At 41.8% G+C, this 24,797-nt stretch overlaps 3 protein-coding genes across 5 annotated transcripts; 1 reads left to right on the top strand and 2 right to left on the bottom strand.

Moving 5' to 3' along the window:
• Positions 1-260: 260 nt before the first annotated feature.
• chst12a (carbohydrate (chondroitin 4) sulfotransferase 12a) lies at positions 261-8,033 on the top strand. Its single transcript, XM_054760483.1, has 5 exons — positions 261-466; positions 2,874-3,534; positions 4,265-4,417; positions 4,508-4,687; positions 5,545-8,033. The coding sequence occupies exons 2-5, from the start codon at positions 3,139-3,141 to the stop codon at positions 6,091-6,093; spliced, it is 1,278 nt and encodes a 425-aa protein (XP_054616458.1). The 5' UTR covers positions 261-466; positions 2,874-3,138; the 3' UTR covers positions 6,094-8,033.
• On the bottom strand, positions 7,776-12,099 carry c1qtnf6a (C1q and TNF related 6a). Its single transcript, XM_054760484.1, has 3 exons — positions 11,939-12,099; positions 9,027-9,232; positions 7,776-8,867 (listed from the first exon to the last, which is right to left on the bottom strand). Exons 2-3 carry the CDS (start codon positions 9,220-9,222, stop codon positions 8,320-8,322), a joined length of 744 nt encoding a protein of 247 aa, XP_054616459.1. The 5' UTR covers positions 9,223-9,232; positions 11,939-12,099; the 3' UTR covers positions 7,776-8,319.
• A 1,849-nt stretch (positions 12,100-13,948) lies between these two features.
• il2rb (interleukin 2 receptor, beta) lies at positions 13,949-23,718 on the bottom strand. 3 transcript variants are annotated; one of them, XM_054760757.1, is made up of 10 exons: positions 23,470-23,718; positions 21,913-22,028; positions 20,768-20,912; positions 20,614-20,680; positions 20,447-20,540; positions 20,216-20,361; positions 17,955-18,117; positions 17,685-17,787; positions 15,833-15,911; positions 13,949-15,731 (listed from the first exon to the last, which is right to left on the bottom strand). In XM_054760757.1, the coding sequence occupies exons 2-10, from the start codon at positions 22,010-22,012 to the stop codon at positions 15,003-15,005; spliced, it is 1,626 nt and encodes a 541-aa protein (XP_054616732.1). In that variant the 5' UTR covers positions 22,013-22,028; positions 23,470-23,718; the 3' UTR covers positions 13,949-15,002. The 3 variants fall into 3 exon arrangements, with proteins under 3 accessions (XP_054616732.1, XP_054616730.1, XP_054616733.1); XM_054760755.1 differs by having other exon boundaries at positions 17,955-18,120; positions 23,470-23,716; XM_054760758.1 differs by having other exon boundaries at positions 17,955-18,120; positions 21,931-22,028; positions 23,470-23,716.
• Between the last annotated feature and the right edge of the window lie 1,079 nt (positions 23,719-24,797).

Here is a 24,797-nt window from a genome sequence, read left to right as displayed (position 1 = left end):
ATTAGGTATTATACTGATTACTTTCCTAGTGCTTACAATAATTATGCCAGAGGTATTGATTATGTATTAAGAAACTGCATAAATCACATAGAATATAGAATTGGAGCGCATACATCCAATTATATTGCCACATTTTTTGTATATTTCTTTCTTGAGGCCAAGCTGTTTTTCAGGTATAAGCAGGTTATTTTGAGCTCATCTCAATTGACCCAGAAATGTGAAATCTCGCGATACTTGCTGAACTCTCGCTGCATCTCGGAGGAGGGAAAAACACAAGCGGAGAAGACCCGCTGGCATCGCAGGCGCGTCAGCGTTGCTACATAAACGATGATTAGCATATTTGCATGCAATATTTCCCCCGAAAGAACATTCTAAAGCTGTGTCACCGAGCAGAGGGATGAGAAGGACAGAATGGATGGCGCTTCATTGAACGGGGGAAGTCGTGGACAAGAGACGAAGGCAAAAAGTAAGCGGTATTTGGCTAGCAAATGTACTGTGCTGGAATTAGAATACTAAAATAGGGCACTCTTCTAAGCCAAATATTTTAAAAAATGTGTTGTGAAAAAAATACCAGTTAGTATCAAGAAGAATGTTAACAACGACAAGTCTGACTTTGTTTTTGTTTCAAATATATGGAAAAAAGTTGAACATACAAAATTTGGCGAATCTGCGTTGTTGAAATTCAAAAAAATATATATTTTGGAAGAATATGAGAGAACCTGTAGGTCGCGGTTACGTTGTTTAACTTAAAATCTTTATCTTTAACGACGACTTTGAAGATTCGTTGACTTCATTAGAATGACATTAAATGTATAAAACCTAAGTGTCTAGTGGAACAGGGAGGGCTTTCACCGCCTGCCAGATAAGGTGGATGTCCCTCAGTTTCTTATCATAGACATTGAATGACATGAGTTCTTTAAATTGGGTATATAGCTAATTCAACAAACGTACATCTGTAGAGTTGTAGGGTTAGTTTGCCTTGTATGACAATTCCCCTGAAAATATGTTAATTTAAAGCTTCAGGTACAATAGTGGAATATATCCCATCTGGCAACACTGCCTGTCATAGGAGTTCTGGGACAGACAGGCAGGGAGCATAATTATTAGGCAAGTCAGTATTTTGGCCATATTCTCATTTTTATGCATATTTTCCAACTCCATGTTGAATAACCTTAAATGGCTATTGGATTTAAACCTACCAGGTGATAAGATTGTGTGTACTGAGGGAGGGTGTGTGTGGTCTTAGGAGAGCAACACCCTTAATGAGGTGTGCACAATTATTAGGCCACTTCTTTTCCTCTGGCAAAATGGTCCAGAAAAGAGATTTAACAGAAAAATCTACAGTACGTCTTTTAGAGGGATGTAGCACTCTTGAAATTGCCAAGATATTAGGACATGATCACAGAACCATCAAACGTTTTGTTGCAAATGCCCAAAAGGTTCGCTAGAAAGATATTTGAGAAAAATCAAATGTGAAACTACCAGGAACCCATTATCCTCGAGTGCTGTCATACTCCGGAACTTTAATCTACCTGGGATGTCCAGACGTACATGTTGTTCAGTGCTCAGAGACATGGCCAAGGTAAGACAGGCTGAAACCCGACCACCACTGACAACGTTGAAAGATTTTTCAAAGGTTTTATGAGCTGATGAGATGAGAGTGACTCTTGACGGACCATCAGCAATCAACTTCATCAAATGCGAACAGAGCTCCACTCTGACTCAGACGCTAGCAAGGTGGAGGTGGGGTACTGCTTTGGGCTGGAATTGTTGAAGATGAGCTTGTTGGGCCTTTTCGGGTTGAAGAAGGACTCAAACTCAACTCCCAAACCGGTTTTTGACAGTTTCTAGAAGACACACAGTGGTACAGGAAAAAGTCTACATCTTTTAAGACAACCATGTTTTCTATGCAAGGCAATGCGCCATCTCATACATCAAAGTACTCCACTGCTTGGCTTGCTAATAAAGGTGTTCCAGATTTGAAAAAATAATGACGTGACCCCCTTCCTTACCTGACCTAAACCCTATTGAGACCTTGTGGGCCCTTCTTAAATGTAAGATTTACAGTTGAGGAAAACAGTCCACCTCTCTAAGCAGTGTCTGGGGGGCTTTGGTTGCTGCTGCATAAAAAGTTAATGGTCAAGTGATCAAGAAACTGACAGACTCACTGATTCACAGATTAGTTTTTGGAAATATCAGTATTGGTGTTGTTTGTTTATCATTCTAACTTCATAAGATGAAAATAAAAAAGTGAGATGGGAATATTTTTGTTTTTGACTTAAATATTCCAGTTTGGGCTTTGTTAACATTTTGGATGGACTGTTCATCAAAAGTGCAACTCGCTTAATAACTGTGCACGCACAGTCGTGATGAGAAAGACATTTGTGCTTGCAGCTCCCGATGTGGTGGATGTGATGTCAGTTATAGTGGCGCGTGAGGAGAGCGGTGGTGTAGACTGCAGCGGTGGTGTAATGAATTTCCCAGTCAAAGCAGCGCTCAGGAAATGATATGACGACTGTTGCATGAGAGCTCCACATTTAGAAGGATGCCGGAGTGGAAAAGTGACGCCCTGCGACTTTTTACAGAAAAACTGGAGAAGGAATTGAATTGAAGAAACCACAATCCAGGCACAGGGGTTATTGCGCCTTTTACTTGAGAACTTTTTCCTCAAACCCGAGTAACAATTACAACGCTAGCATTCTGGAATGTGCATTGGAGTGGGAGGTAAGTCGTGTGAAAAGATGACATATTCATACGCTGTCATTTAGCGAAGGTGCTTTGGCAGCACAAGAAATTCATGATCACCTGGCAACATTTTGGATGAGCGTGTCGTTAATGTTTCCTTCTCTTGGCTGTGTGTTGTCTTTTTGCAGGTGGCTTCATGGAGCAGAGGTGAGAATTTCATCCATGGCAGCACGATAAGCGCAGCCTCCATCTGACGCCATGGTGAGAGAGGGCCTTGGCTCTGTTGCCATGGTGACCCTGTAGCAGGAGCTCGGTAACTAAGATCTGTTGCCTTGGTGACACCATAAAAAGACCCAAGCGACTGTTTCAATCTGTTGCCATATCGAGGCCCTTCAAAGGGAAACACTGAGCCTGTAGCATCCACAACCTCATCTTGCACGCCAATTTGTCACCATGGGAACCTCCAGGATGTTTCGCATTTTTGTAGTCCTGGGCTCTGCCTTCATGATTCTTCTGATCATCCTCTACTGGGACGATGTCGGAGCGTCCCATCCATATTTGCACACCCCTTTCTCGCCGGGTCCCAAAATTGCACATCCTGCTCCAGGGCAGCAACAGCAGCAGCAGCAGCAGCAGAAGCAGCCACCTCAAACCCCCCGAACACCGTCCTTCCTGTCCGACATCGATGCCTTTGTCAACCAGTTCTTAGAGCCGGGAACTGGTGAACCTACAGACCCCGTGCTGGCAGAAACAAGCAACCAATCAGAGAAGGCAGAAGAACGATATATACCAAAGCAGGAGTGGAAAGTTCATCAGATGCCAGTGGCACCAGAGCTTCGCCAGAGACAAGTAAATATTTGTTAAAATTATTTTTATTTGTTATTATCATTGTAATTATTGTTGCTGGGAATAGTAGCTACTAGGGGTGCACGATCATTATGGGACCGATAATTATTGGGCTGATATCAGGTCACATTGGGGTCATGTTATTAAAAGTAAGAACTACAGTGTTCCCTCGCTCTATCGTGGTTCACCTTTCGCGGATTCGCTGTTTTGCTGATTTTTTTTTTAGTGTTTCTTTTTTTTCTATTACAGCGTATGAACGCAGCTTGCTTGGTTGCTTGTAAGTGAATCTTCCGTTCATCTGCAGCAATATGTTTTAACAAGGATACAAAAACGCTACGAAAAGGTCACCTGAGTGAAATATGCGTGAAGGACTTAATCATTTCTTGTATTGATCATTAAACAAGAGAGAAATGTGAGAAAATGTTATTGCCTGTCTGAGAAAAGTGTATAAAGTGTATGGTGAGGGCTTTTACAACCCTAAAACATATACAGTATAATCATTATATATATATATATATATATATATATATATATATATATATATATATATATATATATATATATATATATATATATATATATATATATAAAAAGAAGTTGGCTACTTCGCATTTCACTTATTGCGGGCTATTTTAGGAACCTATCCCCTGCGATAAACGAGGGAACACTGTATTATTCTGTAGCATTGTTTTATTTACTTGCAATACACTTGACTTCCGGTTAACATAAACAGGAGCACCGGAAGAGGTTACTTGAGGAGGTTTGCGCCAACGACAGCATGCTGTTTCCTGGCAAAAAACGTTCATTTGATGACATTCCCAACAAGGAGCTGGATCATCTGATAGTTGATGACAGGCATGGTATTATCTACTGCTATGTTCCTAAGGTACACAAACTTCTGGAGTTTTACTGTGTTGACATTAAAACAACAATTTCCCTGAACTTCAAGCTGACTTTTAAAATGCCGTCCCCTCAGGTGGCTTGCAGTAACTGGAAACGGATCATGATCATTCTCAGTGAGAGCCTGCTCCACGACGGCCTTCCCCCAAGAGACCCTCTGTCTATCTCCAACGACCAGGCCCACGACAGCAGCATGCACTTCACATTCAACAAGTTCTGGAAGCGATACGGCAAGTTTTCCAGGCACCTTATGAAGGTCTGTTAAGCCTTTTAGTCATACTATTTGTTTATTGCTTTTGGTTTGGACGTTTAAAGATGTGTAATATGGTGCCCACTATTGCTTTATTCTGATTTTCTCTACTATAAAAGCTACATTTGCATATTGACGTGAATATAAGACGACCCTGTATACTATATAAGCCAACCCTTCTTTTTATAGACCAGTTTTTGGAAAAAAATCTGACAAAAGCAAAGAATAACTGTGTCACACACTTTTTTTCCCCAGTGGTGTGTCTCTCCTGGTTACGAGTGTGTGTGAGTGATAGGAAGAAAAGCTTAGACTTGTTTTCTACCTTTTGTTTGCACGTCTAAATCTTTAGATCAGGGGTTCACCGATCCATCCCTTCCAATTCAATCCCAATACCGGAATCTGGATGCCGTTATCGACACAATTCTGATACCAGAGCTCTTTTAGCTTTAACATGCACCCACGTCAAAAGAATATCAGCAAATATAGATGCAAGAATATCAGTGAACGTTGCTGCCTCCGCGCGTTCACCACTTCACAGTTTGGGCAACACAGAACGTTTGACATTGCGCGTATTTTCCGGGCCGCTATCATTCTTCGTTATCATTCTTGTTGATTCTTGTTGATTTTACAGTATTCGGCTCCGTTTGCTGATATTCTTTTAGCTACGTTGGCTGAAAACATTAAAGCACAGACGTGGCTCATGGATCGGAAATCTCCACAGGTGGTATCGGAAATTTTGCGATGCGTGAATTACCCTGGTATCGGAACCTCATCCCAACTTTAAACCCCAAAAAAGACTTTTCAATGTCTTCATGACTTGCTATGAATGTCTTATAACAAATATATGTTGCTTTGTTTGGAAGGTCAAGCTGAAGAAGTACACAAAGTTCCTTTTCGTGCGAGACCCCTTTGTGCGTCTCATATCCGCCTACCGGAATAAATTAGAGGTGGGCAACGAGGACTTCTATCGCAAATTTGCTCAGGTCATCCTGCGACGCTACGCCAACCAACCAACTCCACCTTCCTCTTTGGACGAGGCGCGTGCTGCGGGTCTCCATCCATCCTTCTCCCACTTCATCCAGTATCTCCTGGACCCCCAGACAGAGAAGGACATGCCCTTTAACGAGCACTGGCGGCAGGTGTACCGCCTTTGCCATCCCTGCCAGATTCAGTATGACTTTGTGGGCCACTTGGAGACAGCCGAGGAAGACGCTGAGCACTTATTACGCCTGCTGCGTGTGGACAATGTGGTGGAGTTCCCCACCTCGCACAGGAACGTCACATCCAGCAGCTTGGAAACCGAATGGTTCAGCACCGTGCCCCTCGAGGCGCGGAGGGAACTTTACAAGCTCTACGAACCCGACTTCAGGCTTTTTGGCTATGACAGACCGGACTCAATCCTCAATGAGTGACTCACACACACTTAATTTAACAAATATTTTTTCTTCCACAGAAGCACACAAATAAGCTCAAGCCAATTATCCGTTCTTGACCTTTAATGGAAGATTTACAATCACACAAAGCACACGTGTGAGACAGCTGAGATTAACAGGTGTCATTTTACACCTCCAGTGAGTGTGCTGCACTCCCAGATGTCACGTCTGATTGGCTGCTAACAGTTACACCCATGCTGGCTTTGTAGCAGGAGGCTGCCAGCTGGCCATTCAGATGACTTTTTAATGTTGCTGCACTACAGTGGTAGTTTTACACACGTATTTATTCATTTATTTCACACCGTGCAATGTTTTCCTTGCAAGCATGAAAGGTTTTAACTGGTGATGATGGACTTAACCTTACTTTACAAGACCTTGTCATGATCCATTCTATCGGCCTTCAGCATGTAAAGTAATCCCTCTTTGCGCTTCAAACTTTGCGGCTTCACTCTCACGATTTTTCAAAAATCGATTCATTAAAAAATCATTTCGTGGTTGAATAGGGCCTAGTTATGAGAAAATATGTATATTTAAGAACATTTTTCTTATCTTTGCTTAAATTAAGCATTTTCAAGCATAAAAATGGCTAAATGAACTAAAATAGGCATTCAAAGATGTGATGACATGTAGTATTGTCACTGGTCACTAGGTGTCAGTACTGTTACTGTAATGTGCGGTGAGACACACAAGCAACAGTCGTGATGGCTGGAACAACAGGCTTTTATTGTAGGTTTGAATGAGCTCACTAACACGGGCTTCTGTTGCGGCTGTAACCCACGCCAAGCTAAAACTCAACCTTGAACCCCCGATGCCACTGCCTGTCCACTCCCCCACTCAGCTCCTCGAGCACCGTAACACATTTACAGTCTTATTTGTGTCTGCAATGGCTTATTTTCTCTGATTATGTCTTATATATTGGGTAATATGAGTGTAAAGGTGACTATTGGGGTGTTATTTCATGTCTAGAGGGCTCTCATATTGTAAAAAAAAAAAAACTTATTTAGAAGGTTGTTAACAGGTTTTCTATGCTCTCAAAAATATTCCATTTATAAATAAGGAATCTGACTTGCGGAAATTCCCTTAACACGGTCGGGTCTGGAACCAGATAACCATGATAAGCAAGGGATTACTGTCGTCGACCAATGTAGAATTTCTGTCACTTAGCAGCTTGCTTTGACGACACAAACTAAACTACATTGTAGCATCATGTTAAAAATGTAAAAAATGTTTCATCTTGTCTTTTGCTCATCTCGTTAAAATTCCAGCGGAAGAAGGAACAGGTGAAAACTTGGAGGCATTTTCCAAAGGGAATATTTTCTGTTTTTAATGTTGGTTGTGCCAACCCTGGAGGCTGCAACAATGCCAAAAGTTGGAACTTGACAGTTTGTGGTTCTATAGGCTTGAACATGGATCTGACATGAACAAAATAGTGCCTTCGGTTGCAAACGTTTACACGTTGAAAGTATTTTTGTAGAGGGAATTACACAATACAGTTGAAGCTGTATGACGCCACACGTCTATTTGATATTCTAAGCCGATCTGAGATGCACCGCAGTCAGGAAAACCCTTCTGTGGAGATGTCTAACCGTTTTGGACCTCGTGTGACGATTCGGTGAGTTCTGTATGCTTCTTTAAAGTGACTTGTTCTGCGCAACTAATAATTGTTATGCAGGAATTCTGTGTGTGTGTGTGTGTGGTTTGTACTGTTGATGATGTTGATGACACCTTATATTCCACTTTTTAAGATGTGCATTCTCATACGTTGTCTCACATGCCTTTTGTTTTTATACAATGTAAGCTATTTGTTTTTAATTGGATATTCTGTTGATTCTTGTTTCTTTTACAGTGCATGTGTGATTGTCCCACGTGACATTTTTTTTTTCAAAAATAAAATAAGAAGAGAAAAATATAAACCCAAAAGCTGGAATATAGTTTAGTGTGCTTTAAATTGTTTTCAGTTGGTCTCGCGGCTTTGTGTGTACAATTGTTTTGTGGTCACTGCCCTCTGGTGGTTGAAGCGAGCAAGTACACGGATGTGCTGCCAATTACGTATGTATTTAACATCCAAATACGCCATCTAGAGGATGTTGCCGGTTAGACACGTTAAAAAATGAAACCAATATTCACGTGTTGAAACTTGCATGCAATATTAACTTAAAACTATTTATAAACTTATCCAATGTTTAAAAAGACCGCAACATCACATTACTCTGTGCTTGCTTTGATGAGGTATCCATTGAATGTGATATAAACGTCCACATCATCGCTGTAAATGGCATTCTCCCGTTCCCTCTTGTACAGGCGGATCCACACCTCATCACCGAGGCCCAAGTCCAGCATCAGGCTCTGGCTCTGCATGATGGAGCGGTCGCTGGGCTGGGCGTACACTATGGCCTGCTCGGCCTCGTTTCGCATGATGTGCAGGTACGTCTCCTTGAAGTTCCACGTGTGAATGTTGACGTTGAAGAAATAGATGCCGGGCGTGTGACAGATGAACTTGCCGCCGAACATGTTGAAGTGGTCGTCCAGGTTTACGAAAACGGTGTCGAATATCAGCGTCTGATAGGCCTCCAGACTGTGGAGGGACTTGCGACGGCCCACAGAAAAAGCAGCGTAATTAACTTTGCAGGGGTCTCCCGGAAGGCCGGCCTGGCCCTTTGAGCCTTTTTCGCCCATGGGGCCGACAGGTCCTGGAGGGCCTTCCTGTCCGGTTTTACCCGGTGTCCCTCTTTCACCGCGGTCTCCTTTGTCACCTGGATCACATTTTCATGTACAGTTGTGACCACAACAATAGGGTTGACGTCAGGCAATCAGACTGATCAGCTAACCTGTAAATAACGCCCCTAGTGGCTGTAAGCGATATAGCAAGCTTGACAATGCAGGAAACCGAATAGATTTGATGCACTTGGTACCTTTGAGGATGGTCATGTTGATGTAGGCGCGGACCTCGGGCACCCGGCTGTACGCTCCCTTTGGGGACGGAGCTGGGCTGCCCTCTGTTGGTGGAAGGTGATCACAGCAGCGTCTGCATGGTACAGGGGGGCCGTCGGAAGGGGGCGCCTGTGCCACCAGGTGGGCGAAGGACAGGGTGAGGAGGACTCCAAACATTGTGTTTCACCTACAGAAAATAAACGTAAATCTTAGCCCGTAATGGGATCTGGGGACATTTTGTGGCTTTCAGTGTTTTTAATGATTATTTTGGCTGCGTTAAGTTAATATAGGTTGCATTTTCCAGAGGATATTCATTATCAAAACATTTAAAAATTGTCATCTCTTCCTTGAATGACCCTTATTTTTTTGTTTTAGACACTGAATTTACGTAACTGATTTTTTTTTCATTTTTTAAATATGAAATTATGCCGACAATTTTTATTGAATAAAAATTCATGTTTTTTTTTCAAATTTAGTTTATTAAACTACAGTGTTTAAAAATACCGTTTTTCGAAATTCACTTTATAAAAATTCAGTGCAAATAAACTGAATGTTTAAAAACTCACTGACACACTTCCGTTTTCGGAAACACTTGTGTCACGTGGCTACAGGTGTTCCACCTCATTTGCTGGCTATAAGCGAAATTTTAAAACATTGCATTTTGATAAAACCGAGATTCAAAACACACATTTTGCTTACATATTTTAATTTAATGACATTTTCTGCATAATTTCATGTAAAAATAAATAAAGTTCAATCATAAAAAATCCATTCATCTATTTTCTGTACCGCTTGTCCTCACTAGGGTGGCAGGTATGCTGGAGCCTATCCCAGCTGTCTAAAATGGCAATTTAAAAAAAACCAATGAATTAACCTTTATATAAAATGACAATGCTACATAAAAACGGACACATTCATATATGTCCTCACTCATTTCACCCTACCCCGAAACTGCTGTAAAAATACATACAAATTTTTGTCACATGTAAAATAACATATATGTATTTTTAAAACATATTTAAACTGTCTAACAACATTGTTTTTATTCATAATATTACAACTAACATGTTTTTTTTTTCCAGTCATTTCTTGTAATTTCTTTCTTGGAATTATGACCTTATTCTCATAATATTTTGACTTTATTCTTGTAAAATTAATTTTTTTCCCCATTAACATTATAACTTTTTGCACAACCAAATTTTCCAAAAATTACAACCTTTTTTTGGGCTGTTTTGTTTGTTTTTCATAAAATTACGACTTAAAAAAAAAAAAAGAAAAAGCTTTCTTTACTCTGTCAACTTTATGCTACAATAATGACATAATTTTTCCTGCATAATTTTTTAATATTTTGACTTTATTATTGTAAAATTACTGCAGGTTTTTCCCAATTTTCCTGGGTTTTTATTGTTTGTTTTATTTTTAGAATGTGTCCCAGCCCAATAAAAAAACTCCCACGAGGTGCCAATGGCACCCGTGCTGCACTTTGGACAGACCTGCGTTCCGGCTGGGCCTTAAGGAGCCGCAGAATGACAGTTGAGAGATTGTGAACTTGGTGTCCAGGCAGTGGGGGTTTATCAGGGTACTTTTGCACAATGACACCAGTGGGCATTCCCCACACTAACCCTCCTAAACCTCACTCTCATCTGAGTCACGGCACCAATGTAACCCGCTTGGTTCAGCCAGCCCGCGTTCCGCAGGGGTCTGCAGAATGGGAGTCGAGAGCGCTAGCCGTCAAGATAAAAGCCTTAACGTGTCAGGGAGTGAGGTTTACCAATGTGCTTTTGCATAACTGCACCAGCTGGCATCGGTTACAGTGATACACATCCATATCATACTTATAGTACGTATTTGAGTACACATGATGGCTTCTGCAGACAAGAAGAGCAGCTGTTCCGAAAATGAGATCATCACGGTTCTTGATATTTGTTCCCACCGCAATGAAAAAGAGATGCCGGACATTGAGCCAGTAAAAACACTTGAGAAATCCCCTAAAAGAAGAAGAATCAACAGGATTGTGTGCAGGATGAAAAGAAGAAATCCTTGCAGATGTCCGTGTCCTCACTGTGGAATTTTTACGGCTTCGTAACGGGAGGAAGATGTCCTTGCGGTCTTGCGGTGCCAAGAGATGCCGTTGTGCAAGGTCACATGGTTCAGCAGTGTAATACAATGTAAAAAATGGTCTCAGAGGAATTAAAAACAAATAGTTTGGAAGCCTGGACATCAAAAATGTATTATTTATGTGCATTTGACTGTACAGAAGCTAAGCAGACTAGTGTTTTAGAGGCACACTTGTGGCTGTAGGCCCGCTTCTCAAGCCTACTGTAAAGTGGGACACTGTGTACTGCAAGCGCTTATATGGCCGGGGATTATTAAAAAAAAAAACAAACACAACTGCAAGGGGGAAAAAAAGCATGCAACAATTTAAAGTCACAGTGCAAGAAATGCTGACTAGACCAGAATCCCGTCCCAATGAAATTCCAATGGATGCACATTCCTGCAGACCAACCTCAGAGAAATGCTGCTAAGCACACAAACAAGCATTGTAGCGGAATGCGTGCTCGTATCTTGCCACATATTTGCCTCTTCTGCAGGGGAATATCACAATATGGAACCTTCCTTTATGGTGTTCCCTGGCCAAGGATGTTACATAACCCCACGTGTTGAGCTATATAAAGCAGTGGATTTTTTTTGTGTAAATGCTGCTATGGTTTCAGCCCAAAAGGATTATGACTACATATAAGTTCTATTCTATTACTGTCGTCTTGAGCTTGATGACATCACTCATGCACTGCAGTGAAAACTGTGTTTGTCACTGATTCCCTTTTAATGTGTTAAAGTTAGCATTTGAAGGTGAAGCATCCATAATTGCTCTTTATGAGTGAATGGGTCTCACCTTGTTCAGATTTTTTGCAGCCGCTTCAGTCTGTCAAGAGGGGGAAATAACGGAGAGCCTCCCTTCCTCCGTGTGCATGCGTGTGAGAGACTTTTTAAAAAAATGTTTCCTTCTGTTATCCCAGTAGCCTACTTCACCAGCCTCTGTTTATTTGGGAAGGAACGTTAAGGCCTGCCCCTTCCTCCTCATCATCATCATGATATGCAAAATGGAAGAGTCGAAAGCCGACTGGAAAGTGTCAAAACACGTGTGAGCAAGGAAGTGATAAGCTTGGGAAAGGTAAGTGGAGTGTATGTTTTTGTTGCAGTTTTAGCTGAACACGTGCACTTTCTTTATGTCCGTTTCCTGTCCGCTGAGGGAATTCCTCACAGAATTTTCGTCCAGCTGCAGCTGCAAACACACACACACACACACACACACACAGACACCTACACACACATACACACACACACACACACACACACACACACACTGCCTTACACAGACCCACTCCCACCCGACATGCTCACATACAGTGATGGAAAATTGACCACCATTTTTGGATGCTCAAAAGTCAGAACCCCAACACATGTTTTATCACCGGGTAGGTCTTGATCAGGCGAAGTGTGCTGTTTGCAGTGTGTAGCATTTTGCTTATCCAGGGCGACATGATTTACGGACAAGGTTGAAAACAAGCCACTTGATTAGGAACCCCGCCTTCGGCCCATACCGTGCGAAGAACCCCAACGCATTTCATGTCACCAGAAGGGCCTCGATGAGGTGAAGCGGGCCATTTCTAGTTTGTAACATTTGGCGTAACCGTGGCGAAATAATTGACGAGCATGCTTGAAAACGGACCACTTGATTAGGACCCCCACCTTGAGCCCATACTGCGCAAAGTACTCCAGCATATCACCGGATAGGTCTTGATGAGGGGAAGTTTACTATTTATAGTTTATAACATTTTACGTAGCCGTGGCAACGAAATTGACGAACAAAGTTGAAAACGGCCACTTGATTAGGAACCCACCCTTCAGGCCACGCCAAGAGAAGAACCCCCACTCTTTTCGTTGTGCAGTTATTTTTTATTAACTTCTTTCCTCACTTGTGTGCAAAGTACTGTAAGACTGTTTGTCTTCTGTTGCCTTGTCAAGTGTTTTCAATGTTTCTTTAGCTTTTTCTTTGGCTTTTTTGACATCATAGCATACGGTGGTTTTACATGTACAACACATCCATCCATCCATCCATTTTCAATGCCGCTTTATCATCATTAGGGTATGCTGGAGCCTATCCCAGCTGACTTCGGCCGAGAGGTGGGGTACACTCTGGACTGCTCGCCAGCCAATCGCAGGGCACTGTATAACACATGTAAGCTAATGTTAATGTTGGCCATTACACCAAGTGACCTCAGGCTCTCCCGACTCTTGTTCCTTCGTTACTTCTCAAATTGGTTTGACTGATTCCATGTTTAATGTAATCTTTTCATCGATCAACGCTTATTCGTGTTGACGTAGCGCCACGACCTTCACTGTGGGCCTGCCTGCAGAGCAATGCAGCCAGTCATGCTTCTTGCTAGCTGTTAGCTGTTACTGTAAAAGTCACAGCTACACACACCGGGCCGTAGGTTAGCGACAGGTAGCAGGCCCATTCAAAATTTCCACAGGAATTTTTGTCTAGTTTTGACACGATCACCACTGCAGTTTCCTCGCTGACACTCTTAGCTGCGTGTGTGAAATGAACGTATGGTGCCGTCCGTGTCAGCATTAAATGTCAAACCACACGCAAATACACACGCTGCACACGGCGCCGGCACCACCTGACAGGACACGTAAACACTCAATGCTATAGACGCTCACGCGTGTATGCACGTGGTCTTCAGCCCCACTTTCCACACAGCGACACAGGAAGTCACAGGGTGACCCCATTTTTTTTTCTTTATTGTTTGTTTTGGTCTCAACATACTGAGAACACTGGAAATGTACTGCATGAGTGCAGACAATAGCTGAAAGACACGAGATGGAATCAACACAATTAGAATCAGTGGCATCAGCGCGTGACGTCATTTATTCGGTGGTACAAGCAAGTGACAGCATCAAGCAGTACATCTTTTACTTTGGCGTTTTCATAGCCTTAAACGTTGTCTGACATGAGATAAGTGAGCGATAGGAGACTTCCTATGGCTCAAATAAAAGCACAGCTCACGTGTTGCGTACCTCCCAATTACAATGCACAAACATAATCCGAATGATGAGCAGCTGACAACCCCTGCTGACACAAAAACAGTACAGTCGTCCCTCGTTTATCGCGGCCAATTGGTTCCAGACCCGGCCGTGATCAGTGAATTTCCACAAAGTAGGAGTCCTTTTTGTAGTTAGAGCATAGGAAAACTGTTTACGACCTTCTAAATATGTTTTTTAACATTATTAGAGCCCCCTAGACATAAAATAACACCCCTGTAAAGTCACCTTTACACTGCTATTACCCAATATAGTAGACATAATAAGAGAAAATAAGGTATTTAAGACATTAATCAGACTCCTGGTCCTGTGTGTTGCTGTGAATGTGTTCCGGTGGTAGGGGAGATGAGTGGGGAGCAGACAGGAAGTGACTTTCGGGGCTCAGAGTTGAGTTTTAGCTTGCCGTTGTGAGATCATTCAAACCTGCAATTAAAGTTGTCCTGGCGATCAGACCTGGTGCTTGTGAGTCTCAGCGAACATTACGGTAACATTACTGACACCTAGTGACCAGTGTAGATTACTCTACTCTAGATTACAAGGTCTTTGAATGCGTCTTCTGAATGCCTTACATTTCTGTTTTTGTTTATTTAGCCATTTTTATGCTTGAAAGTGCTTAATTTAGGCCAAACATACATTACATTTGCTTAAATATGCATATTTTGGACTAATAGGCGGCATTCAACTGTGAAACAGATGATTTATTGCTATTTTTGGGGAAAAACGCGATACGAGTGAAATTCAAAGCGCCAAGCACTGCTCTCCTTATCCCCCCACCACACCCCCCACCCACATTTTCTAGTATATCTTGGTTTTCAGCAGCAACAAGGATATTTTTGCTTGCACAGAGTTCAGATAGATGCATTGCTGGAAGTAGTTTGTATCTCTTGGAGGATGAAATAACCCGCTTTGTTGGATTCCACTGGCATGGAGGAAGACCTGTACATTGCACTAGCAACAGCCCAGCCTGCAGCGCCAACATAAGCAGCAAGCATTGGCGTTTGCATATGAGCGTTATCTGGTGATATCTGACACAGAGAAGGAGGAGAGGAGGGGCTGCTTATCTGGACAGGAATATTGAGAGGAAGGCTTAGGTTGGAGGAGCTGAGGTGGTCCTCCTCTCCAGTCGCATCCCATCTCTGTTCTTTGACGTCCACATCTTCCTTTCCGAGGCAGAAGCCTGAATCCGGGCTTTGTGTGCCACTCTTCAAGCTCTCGCATCTCGGGGACTCATCGGTCAAGGCAGGGCACGGGTGGAGAGAGAGGTGAAGGTGTTGGGCCTTGTGCAGAACGTGGGCCTCGTCCTTGTAGGTGAAGTTGGCGGGTTTGGGATTGGTTTGAAGGGAGCTGCCGGAGGAGCTCGACACAAAGTAGTCCAAGTTAGAGAAGCATGATGAAGCAGAGGAGGAGTTCTCTACGAGCCTGTTTGGGTGCAGCGGGCTCGGAGGTGGTGGGACACAGGTGGAGCTGGAGGTGAAAGGACTCGTATCGCAGCTCTCACACACCTCCACTGGGGAGATGTGGTCGAGAGGCTGGGTAGCGTCCGAGATTTCAGCAGCATAATGAGGATTCAGCCATTTCTGGAGATAAAAAGAGCCAGACTCATTAGAAGATTCTGTGTTTGTCCAGCTAGTAACTGTTCTGCTGTTACATTCATATTAGTTGTTTATGTAGTCTTTACCTTCAGATTTCCACTGTGGACAGAGTGAAGCGTTTGAAAGTATTTGGAAGGATTGGGTACTGGTTTTGCTTTGAGGAGCCTGAAATCGTAAAAGAACAAATAGTTACAACACACTTTATTGGGTAAAAGTGCACTAGTTCCCTGCCTTTTACGAAGATATTAATCCTCAGCTTTTATTGACACGGTGGAAACATGTGCTTTAAAAGTCAAGCAGTCACACCATCATCACGTGAGACGGCAACACATTTTGTCAAAGAGCACTGATGTAAACCAGGAAATTGACCTTATTGTGACATGGCTGCTCAGTACGCCATGAGTGACACAATTAATTCAATATTAATCACATTTCTGAAGTAGATGCTATGTTACTATACATAAGAGTGGATTCATTGTAGTGTCGCTCTGCAAAACACCTTCCTGTTGCCTCTCAGCAAATTCATTCACATATTATTTTCAAAGGGATGAATAGTTTTGAAATTAGAACTTGGAAGTCAATCAGCATCATCGAATGGATTGTGTTTGATTTTACAGATCCCACTGCCTTTTTCTTCAAAGTTTAAAATAAATACCCTATTTTTTGGACTATAAATCACACTTTTTTCATAGTTTGGCTGTTACTGCGACTTACATGTAAAAATAATAATAATAATTGAACATGTGCTACCTTGAAGTTAAAGTGGGGTTGTGGTTGTTTTTTTTGTTGTTTTTGGCAACATTCATTGAGTTGAGCTTGTGATGCAGTTAGGCACACAAATTGAATGATGCAGAGCACACCGGTTGCTTTTTGTGACAAAATACTTTCTAATCCGCTTCTGCCTTGGTGACTGTATGTCTGTCAGTAATGTGCAACTACAATTATTAGGGATGTCCGATATTGGCTTTTTTGCCGATATTCAGTATGCTGATATTGTCCAACTCTCAATTTCCAACCGATACCAATATATGTAACATCACACCTGTCGTGGAAAGACTGGACTGGACTGGACTGGACTGGACTGGACTGGACTGGACTTATAACTGCACACGGGGCTTCAACGTCTATTAACTCCTAAACATTGCAAAGAAACAGTGTTGCTCAGATTGAAGTTACAGATGTCCACCATCTCCTGGTGTAAATTAGTAACTACATGAGACATCATATTAGCCTCAAATTCAACAATGTTGCAATTTTGCAACTTTGCCGCTTAAATGGCTATATCAGCTTTCATTGTAGGGGAAAAAAAACGATACCAATATTAAATTTTTACACCAATAACAGGCCGATATTATCGGACATCATTAATAATTATGTTTGTATGAAATGTTGGATTTGAGACACCAGTGTTGTTTAATTAGGACACTAATTATGTCTCGCTTGGAAACTGTAGCTGCTGCGACAGCCGCTGACGAACTAAATACACACGTATGATTTTCAGTCTATTTTAATACGTTTGTGTGTTCAAAAATGAACTTTTGGTGTTAAAATGCGGCTGTTTGATACATTTCCACACTTGGTGTCATGTCACGTACTAAACAAGTCTTGTTTGAGAACATTCTGTCATTTATTAACAGGCTTGTTTTTATTGTATCCAACTTTATTTTACTTTTTTCGTCTTCTGTAGCTTTAACTTGTCTCCTTGTTGGTGTAAACATTGGCCCCCTCCGTCTGGCTTTGTCTTCTTTTCTTGTGAACTTAATGTTCTTAGGAGCGGCGTCATGACACAAAAAAAGCTCGCTCTGACGGTAGCTCCATCATAGTGCGACTTACATACGGGATGTTTTTTTTCCTTGTCCTGATATATTTTTTGCCTGATGCGACTTATGCGCCAGAAAATACGCTGGATTTAAAATTGCAAACACACACTTTACTCACCTCTTGCTGACAATACTTTTGTAAACGGCCAGCATCACGACAATGAAGACAGCCGAGATGATGCAAACGGTGAATATTAAAAAAGTTGGATCCAGACCCCAACCTGAAATAAGTGCCACATGAATGAACAGGTCAAAAACTGGAGTAAAAAAAAAAGAAAAGGTACTGTAATCCATCTCCATTTACTTTACTACAAAGTTAGGTTTCACTCAGCACCATTTTTCCAGTCCTAATCTACAATGATTTTAGTAGGTTCCCTCTGTACCTGACCTTGATTTTCTGATTCTGTCACCCACGATGTGGTTGGACTCCACTCACTCCACTGGCTTCCTTCTCTGTTGGCTGGCTTGACTCTCACCCGAACCTGATACTCGCCTTTCAGCTGCCAAGCAGGGATCCTTACTTGTGCTTCGCTGGTGGACCACATGTGGGCCTTCTGGTTGCACACACACACGATTATATGTGTTGCCAGTTAGTTGAATTTCATCTATGAGGAGTTGAATACACTACTAGCACTCTGTATGATAATGCCCATGCACGCATGGGCCACTGCAGTACTCTACATTATGATGAGGTACTGTATAGTACGAGGGCTGGATCAAAAATGCCTTTAACTCAAAAAGCACTCAGAAAGCAATCAGAACTTTTTACTCCTCTTTGTTGTGACTTGGACTTCTGTATAAGTCCCGCCTTCCTTGCCTTGCCAGAAACTGTTGGTGTAACATTGGATGCAGCATCGATCATGATCACACTAGGGATGGGGCCAAACCGATCGGTGCTGGTGTCGGCTTTTGATATTTCCAAGACCCCACCGTGATAGGTGAATTACCTTCCTTATTCATAAATGGAATATTTTCATAGTAAGAGGACAGAAAACCTGTTTACAACCACCTTAATACGGGTTTTAACATTATTAGAGCCCTCTTGACATGAGATAACACCCCTATAGTCACCTTTCCACTCGTATTACCCAATATAGTCAACATAAAAGAAGAACATAAGACATAATATAGACCAGGGGTCACCAACGTTTTTCCTTGTGAGAGCTACTTTTACAAAATGAAAATGGCCAAGAGCTACTCATTTTCGTAACATTTATTTTCAGATCCTATTTTAAACCCAAACAAAGCGAATATGCTTGTTTTACCAGAACATGAACAAAATGCTGGTGTCCACAACTCACATGTTGTATTTCAGAATGCATTTCTTTCTACTGTTCTTTCATTATTAACTGAAAACCTGAATGAAAAGCAGGCTTGCGGGCACCTCATGTGGTCATGAGGGGCTACCTGGTGCCCGCAGGCACCACGTTGGTGACCCCTGATATAGACTCTCACATGTTAGCATTGGGAAAGTTTCTTGTTGCTCTTTTATTACTTCTTGTTCTGTACAGTACTTCCTGCGGTGGCTATTGCCTCATCAATGTAACATTACTGACACCTAGTGGCCAGTGTAGAATGCTACATATCATCACAGCATGTCTTTGAATTCATTTAGCCATTTTTATGCTTGAAAATACTTCATTTAGACTAAAAACACATAAAATGTACTTAAATATGCATGTTTTGACTAATAATAGGCCGTATTCAAACACGAAACGGCAATGATTTAATTTGTATATTTTTGAAAAACCACGACAGACTGAAGCTGTGAAATTCAAAGCGCAAAGTAGATCAATGTAGTATTAAGGCAAACAGAGTTTTGCTATCGCAATAGTATTGATATTGGCAGATATTCAAATTTAGGTATTGCGATCAGATTGGAAGTAAAAAAAAAAACAGAATCAGGTGTAAATTAAAGAAAAAAATAAAACAGGAGAAATGGGGATAATAGCGTAAAAAGGCACAATGTAAAGACAAAACAAAACATATGTTGAGCATTTTTACAAAATAAAAAACCAACAAAAATATATATATACTACTCAAAAAAATTAGAGGAACACTTGGAAAACACATCAGATCTAAACTGGGGGGAAATGATGTTGAATATGTTTCCTGATAATAAGTGGGTGATGTATTAGTAACAAAATGATGCCACATCATTTGATAGAAATGAAAATGATCACCCTATAGAGGGGGGAAATCAAAGACACCCCAAAAATGAAAGTGAAAAAATGATGCAGCACACTGGTCCATTTAGCTAAAATGTCATTGTAACAACTCAAAATGATTCTCAGTAGTTTGTGTGGCCCCCACGTGCTTGTACGCATGCCTGACAACGTGGGGGCATGCTCCTAATGAGACTACGGATGGTGTCCTGGGGGATCTCCTCCCAGATCTGGACCAGGGCATGTTCAGCGCAGCTCTTAAGGCAGAGGGAGTGAGGTTTACCAACGTACACAGCCTCAGGCTGGCATCCGTTACGTACAGTGTGTGTGTGTGTGTATATATATATATATATATATATATATATATATATATATATATATATATATATATATATATATATATATATATATATACACACAGTAAATATCCAAGCATTATTCGAGTTTGTACAGCACTGGTGACAGAACATGTGCACACACTCGCCTTCAACTTCGGGCCACTTTGTTGGATGTGGACTTGGTAGTCGAATACGTTCAGGAACTCAGAGAGGGGGCTGCTGGGACCCCACCAAATCACGGTGTCGTTGTCAGCGCGGGTGACGTTAGGGAGGCCTGGGGGGTGCATTTGAACTGAACACACACACACACACGCATCTTTTAGCTTGTTCTGGTAGTAAACGTGTAAAACAAAAGACCAAATAAAAGCTATACGCACTGTGGCTTGTGATTAGGTAGTCTTTGAGGCTCAACACCACCAGCCTGTCACACGTCAGACTGATGTTGGGCATCTTTTCAAAGGGGGTGAACTTCTGTGAACGCCCGTTGAGACATGCAGTAGCAAATTGGTGTTTTAAAATGTGAGGCTGTCTTTGCATGACTTACGTTACTTTCAAAGACAAAACTGCATCCTGGAGGTGAGCTAGCACGCTCTTTCACCCTGCAGCTCCGGCTAGCAACAACACAAAAATCCCCATAATTAAAAAAGATATGTATATACTGTATATTACGGGGATTTTTACCACATCCATGTTCTCACCTGATTATGCTTGCACGTGTCACCCCGTCCTTCCTGAATTGCATTTTCTTGTGGCCTGTGATCCAACAGTCTCGGCTGGGATCCGCTGAAGAACTGTCCCATGTGCAAGTGACATTGTCGATGAAGTCATTCACGCAGGAGAGCCCTGAGTTTCACAGACGAAACAAAGATTAAAATGCTGTCTCGTTGCACATTGCAGACGGCAAAAACGGAGTTCCATTCGTTCCGCAATGCTGGTTGACTTCCAAACTCTATAAGAAATTATGTAAAGTGAATTAATTTGTTCCAGCTCAAACAAAAAGCAAAAGCAGAGTGATCCCTCGCCACCAAACGGCGTTCCTCACGGCTTCACTCTGTTCCGGTTTTTCATAAATACATAAATTCATAAAACATCACTATTTTGTGGTTGAATGTGGCTTATTGTTAGGCAGAAATATGCATAATTAGGTATTTTTGCCGAAACTAAGCATTTTCAAGCATAGAAATGACCAAATGAGCTAAAATAAAAATACAAGGCTTTCAGAAAACACATTGTAAAACGTAATGATATGTAGTATTGTACACTGATCACTGAGGAGACAATAGCCACCGCAGGAAGTACTGTACAAAACAGGAAGTGAAAAAAAAAGAAAAATCAGGAACTTTCCCAATGCGAACATGTGTAACACTTATTATGATGTCTTGCGTATGTCTTATGTCTCTTATTATGCCTACTATATTTGGTAATATGAGTGTAAAGGTGACTATAGGGGTGTTATTTAATGTCTAGAGGGCTCTAAATGAGGGATTACTGTAACATTAACATTAACTGTCATACAACTGTATGAATTAGTAGGTAATATATATTAGTAGTATTTAATCCCTTGTTTATCGTGGTTTGGCTATGGACCCAACGGTGACCCCTGTTCATGAAGCTCAAAGTGGCAAGGGATTCATGTAGTTGTGTTCAGCTCATGAAAGATGGTGGCAAAAAAACAAGCATTGCGTTTATGCTGTATTTTTGTTGATACCCGAAAGAAAGTATGCAAACATCCAAAAGCACCTCTATTCAAAGGTCAATGACGAATCATCTCTTACTCAGAGCAAGTGAAAAACACCTTGAGTCTGCTAATGTTCCTGTCACGTGTGCCAAAGATGTCACGTACAACGAAATGAGCTTGCACCTTGCAAGGTCGCCTCACAGTCCAGAGCGTGCAGTGAAAACAGAGCGGCCAGGATGAGACGGAGCTGGACCGTCCCCATCATCGCCGCTGGGGTCAGACTGAGAAGGATCACATGGAGTTGTTGTTAGGATCACAACATGCAAATCACGACAGTTAAAGAAGGAGTAAGGAATTAGTTCTCCCCTTACACTCGAATAATGTAGCTGATGCTTCAATAAACGTAGAGTAGAACCTCATTTAGCGTGTTTTGCGCCTCCGTTTGCGTACATTGGAGCGTGTCTTGTCGCGCTATGAATACACTGCTGAGTCCAACTGAGTTCTTAATGTGTTTTTGTCACAGAACGTCCTTCTCAGCAGCCTGTGAGCTCGCTAATACATGGAAACAGGAACGGGGGGGTCAGCTTCGTCGCCCGTCTATGATGTTATCAGCGTTCGACTCTGTAGTTCTTTGCAAACTAACACAGTTACACCACAAGCCTCACAAATGTCAATGCAAAACAGGTTTTTATACACGTTTTTACGGAATAACGGATAAACAAACATTGAAGGTTGCTTTTACCTTCACTGAAGACGTGATTGCTGCCAAAGACGGCGACGTGACAACGAGATCAACACCGCCGCCACCAATTATTTCTTGAATCCAGTTGTATTTCTCGCCTTCTTGATGGAAATACTGGCTCCTTTTGGGGTTATTTTGCAGCCATGCTCAAAAGAAAAGCAGGGACTTGAGCTGAGAAACACGACCGAATTCGACACCACCGTGTTGATCTTGCTGCCACATCGTGTCTCTGGCAACAATCACGTCCTCAGTGAAGGTAAAAGTAACCTTAAATGTTCGTTTATCTATTAGAGGTGTCACAAGACGAGGCGATACACGAGATTGGTTACACGAGACAGGACGAGATTTTAACATTACTTTTGAGGGAAAGTACAGTAAGTAAACCTAAAAAAAATATATGACAATAACATGAAGTGAACTCATTATTCATTCATTCACTCCTCGGTCACACACTGGTGGTGGTATCCTACATCTGTAGCCACAGCTGCCCTGGGGTAGCCTGACAGAAAGGCAACTGCCAATTCACGCTTATTCATTCATTCACATTCATGCACCAGTGTGGGCAATGCTGGAGGCAAGGTGGGTGAAGTGTTGGGCCTTCTGGAACGGATGAATGATGCTAACCAAGGTTCCACTGTACACAAATGTAGCAGTAAAGGTTGTTTCGTCCTTATCGGAGGTGAATGCTGTCATGTAAAGCTAAAACTTCTACGTTTCGCCGCTTGAAGTGTCTTCTTCTAAGGGTTTAATGTCCCGTTGTCCTCCCGCGGAGTCACACGTTGGCGACAACGCCTGCTTATAAAACGGCAGAAAGATCATGACACGCAAGTGAGTCATTCCAAGTATAGCGCTATGTGATGCGGCGGTCTCGTGATTGAATTGCAAATTAACAGAAAAGACCACCAGTTGTGTGCAAAGAAGGAGAACATAAGATAAAACAAAGGTGTGGAATACGTGTGGTGAAAAATGCGATACTGTACCTGACTTGGTTGGCTTAGAGAAGGCAGCAGTGCGTCCCGATGAGGACACACATTGTCCTCCACTCTGCTGGACTATGGTAGATTTCCCCTTCTTTGGTTTCTTACTGTCCCTCTTTTGTCTCAAACGCTCTCATTCTCTCTCTCTCTCTCTCTCTCTCTTTCTCTCTTTCTTGCACTCATTCTGTGGCCCGTTCTTTGAGGCGCCCGCTGACATTTTCCACCTTCAACCACAGCTTCTGTCACAGGAAGCCCTGTGATGGTGCGAGAGTGGTGACGGCCTGCGGGGCGGGTAGGGAAGGTGAGCAACCCCCGCCACCTGCCACGAACCCGCCAACCCTCCCAATCACGACTTTACTACGCGCTTTTAAAAATATCAACTAGACTGGAAAGAGTACGACGTATAGAGAACACCACATCCTGTTTCAATGGCGTTGTTTGAGAGAGACGTTCACGATGTCCTCTGAAGTGGTTCAAGTCAATGAAAGCCGGTTAAAAGACATCCAAGTGATAAGCGAGAGCGCACACGGACCACATTAAATTTAGAAACGCAGAGCTATTTAAGAAGCCGCCCCAGACGAGCGGTAAAAGACAACATGGAAGCACCGCTGGAGGTGATTATGCAAAAGAGTGGGAATGACTTGTGAGATGCCCCAGGGATCAGTCCCTCGACACCTTCTGTTCACTTTTCATGATGCATTGTTTACGAGCGCCGATGTTATTGACCGTAATTGTTCAGATGTGCCTCACACATAGATTCTCTCTGAGTAAACCCAACCATGAGCCAATAGTTCAGGGATATAGTCAAATATAGTTGTCATATTTTGAGAAAAAACATTTTAGCTTATAAAATTAAGTTTTTGTTTTTTTAAAATATGTCTTATTTCCCAACTCACATAAATAAACAATCATAAACTAAAGTTGGGTTTTTATCGAGGGAGAAAAGCATAATCTTGCGAGTATAGTTATCATATTTTGAGGTCTTATTTCCCAAATCACATGCATAAACAATCCTAAACTCAAGTTGTTTTTTTTCCAGGGAAAAATGCATACTTGTACGTTTACAAATGGGGAAAAAAAAATTTGGTTGTAAAAAAAAATGTGGGGTTTTTTGTTTTGTTTTGGTTTTTTTGACAAAGTCTTTTTTCCCAAGTCACATAAATAAACCATCCTAAACTAAAGTATTTTTTCAGAAAAAAAAAATATATATATATAAGCATACCAATATAGTTATATTTTGAGAAAAAAAAAAACATTTTTGAGGTTGTAAAATTAAGTTGTTGTTGATTTTATTATTATTATTTTTTTTAAGAAGTCTTATTTCCTGAGTC

Source organism: Dunckerocampus dactyliophorus, chromosome 18 (assembly GCF_027744805.1).
Source record: "Dunckerocampus dactyliophorus isolate RoL2022-P2 chromosome 18, RoL_Ddac_1.1, whole genome shotgun sequence".
Taxonomy (NCBI): Eukaryota; Metazoa; Chordata; class Actinopteri; order Syngnathiformes; family Syngnathidae; genus Dunckerocampus; species Dunckerocampus dactyliophorus.
This window is presented reverse-complemented; position numbering and strand designations above follow the sequence as displayed.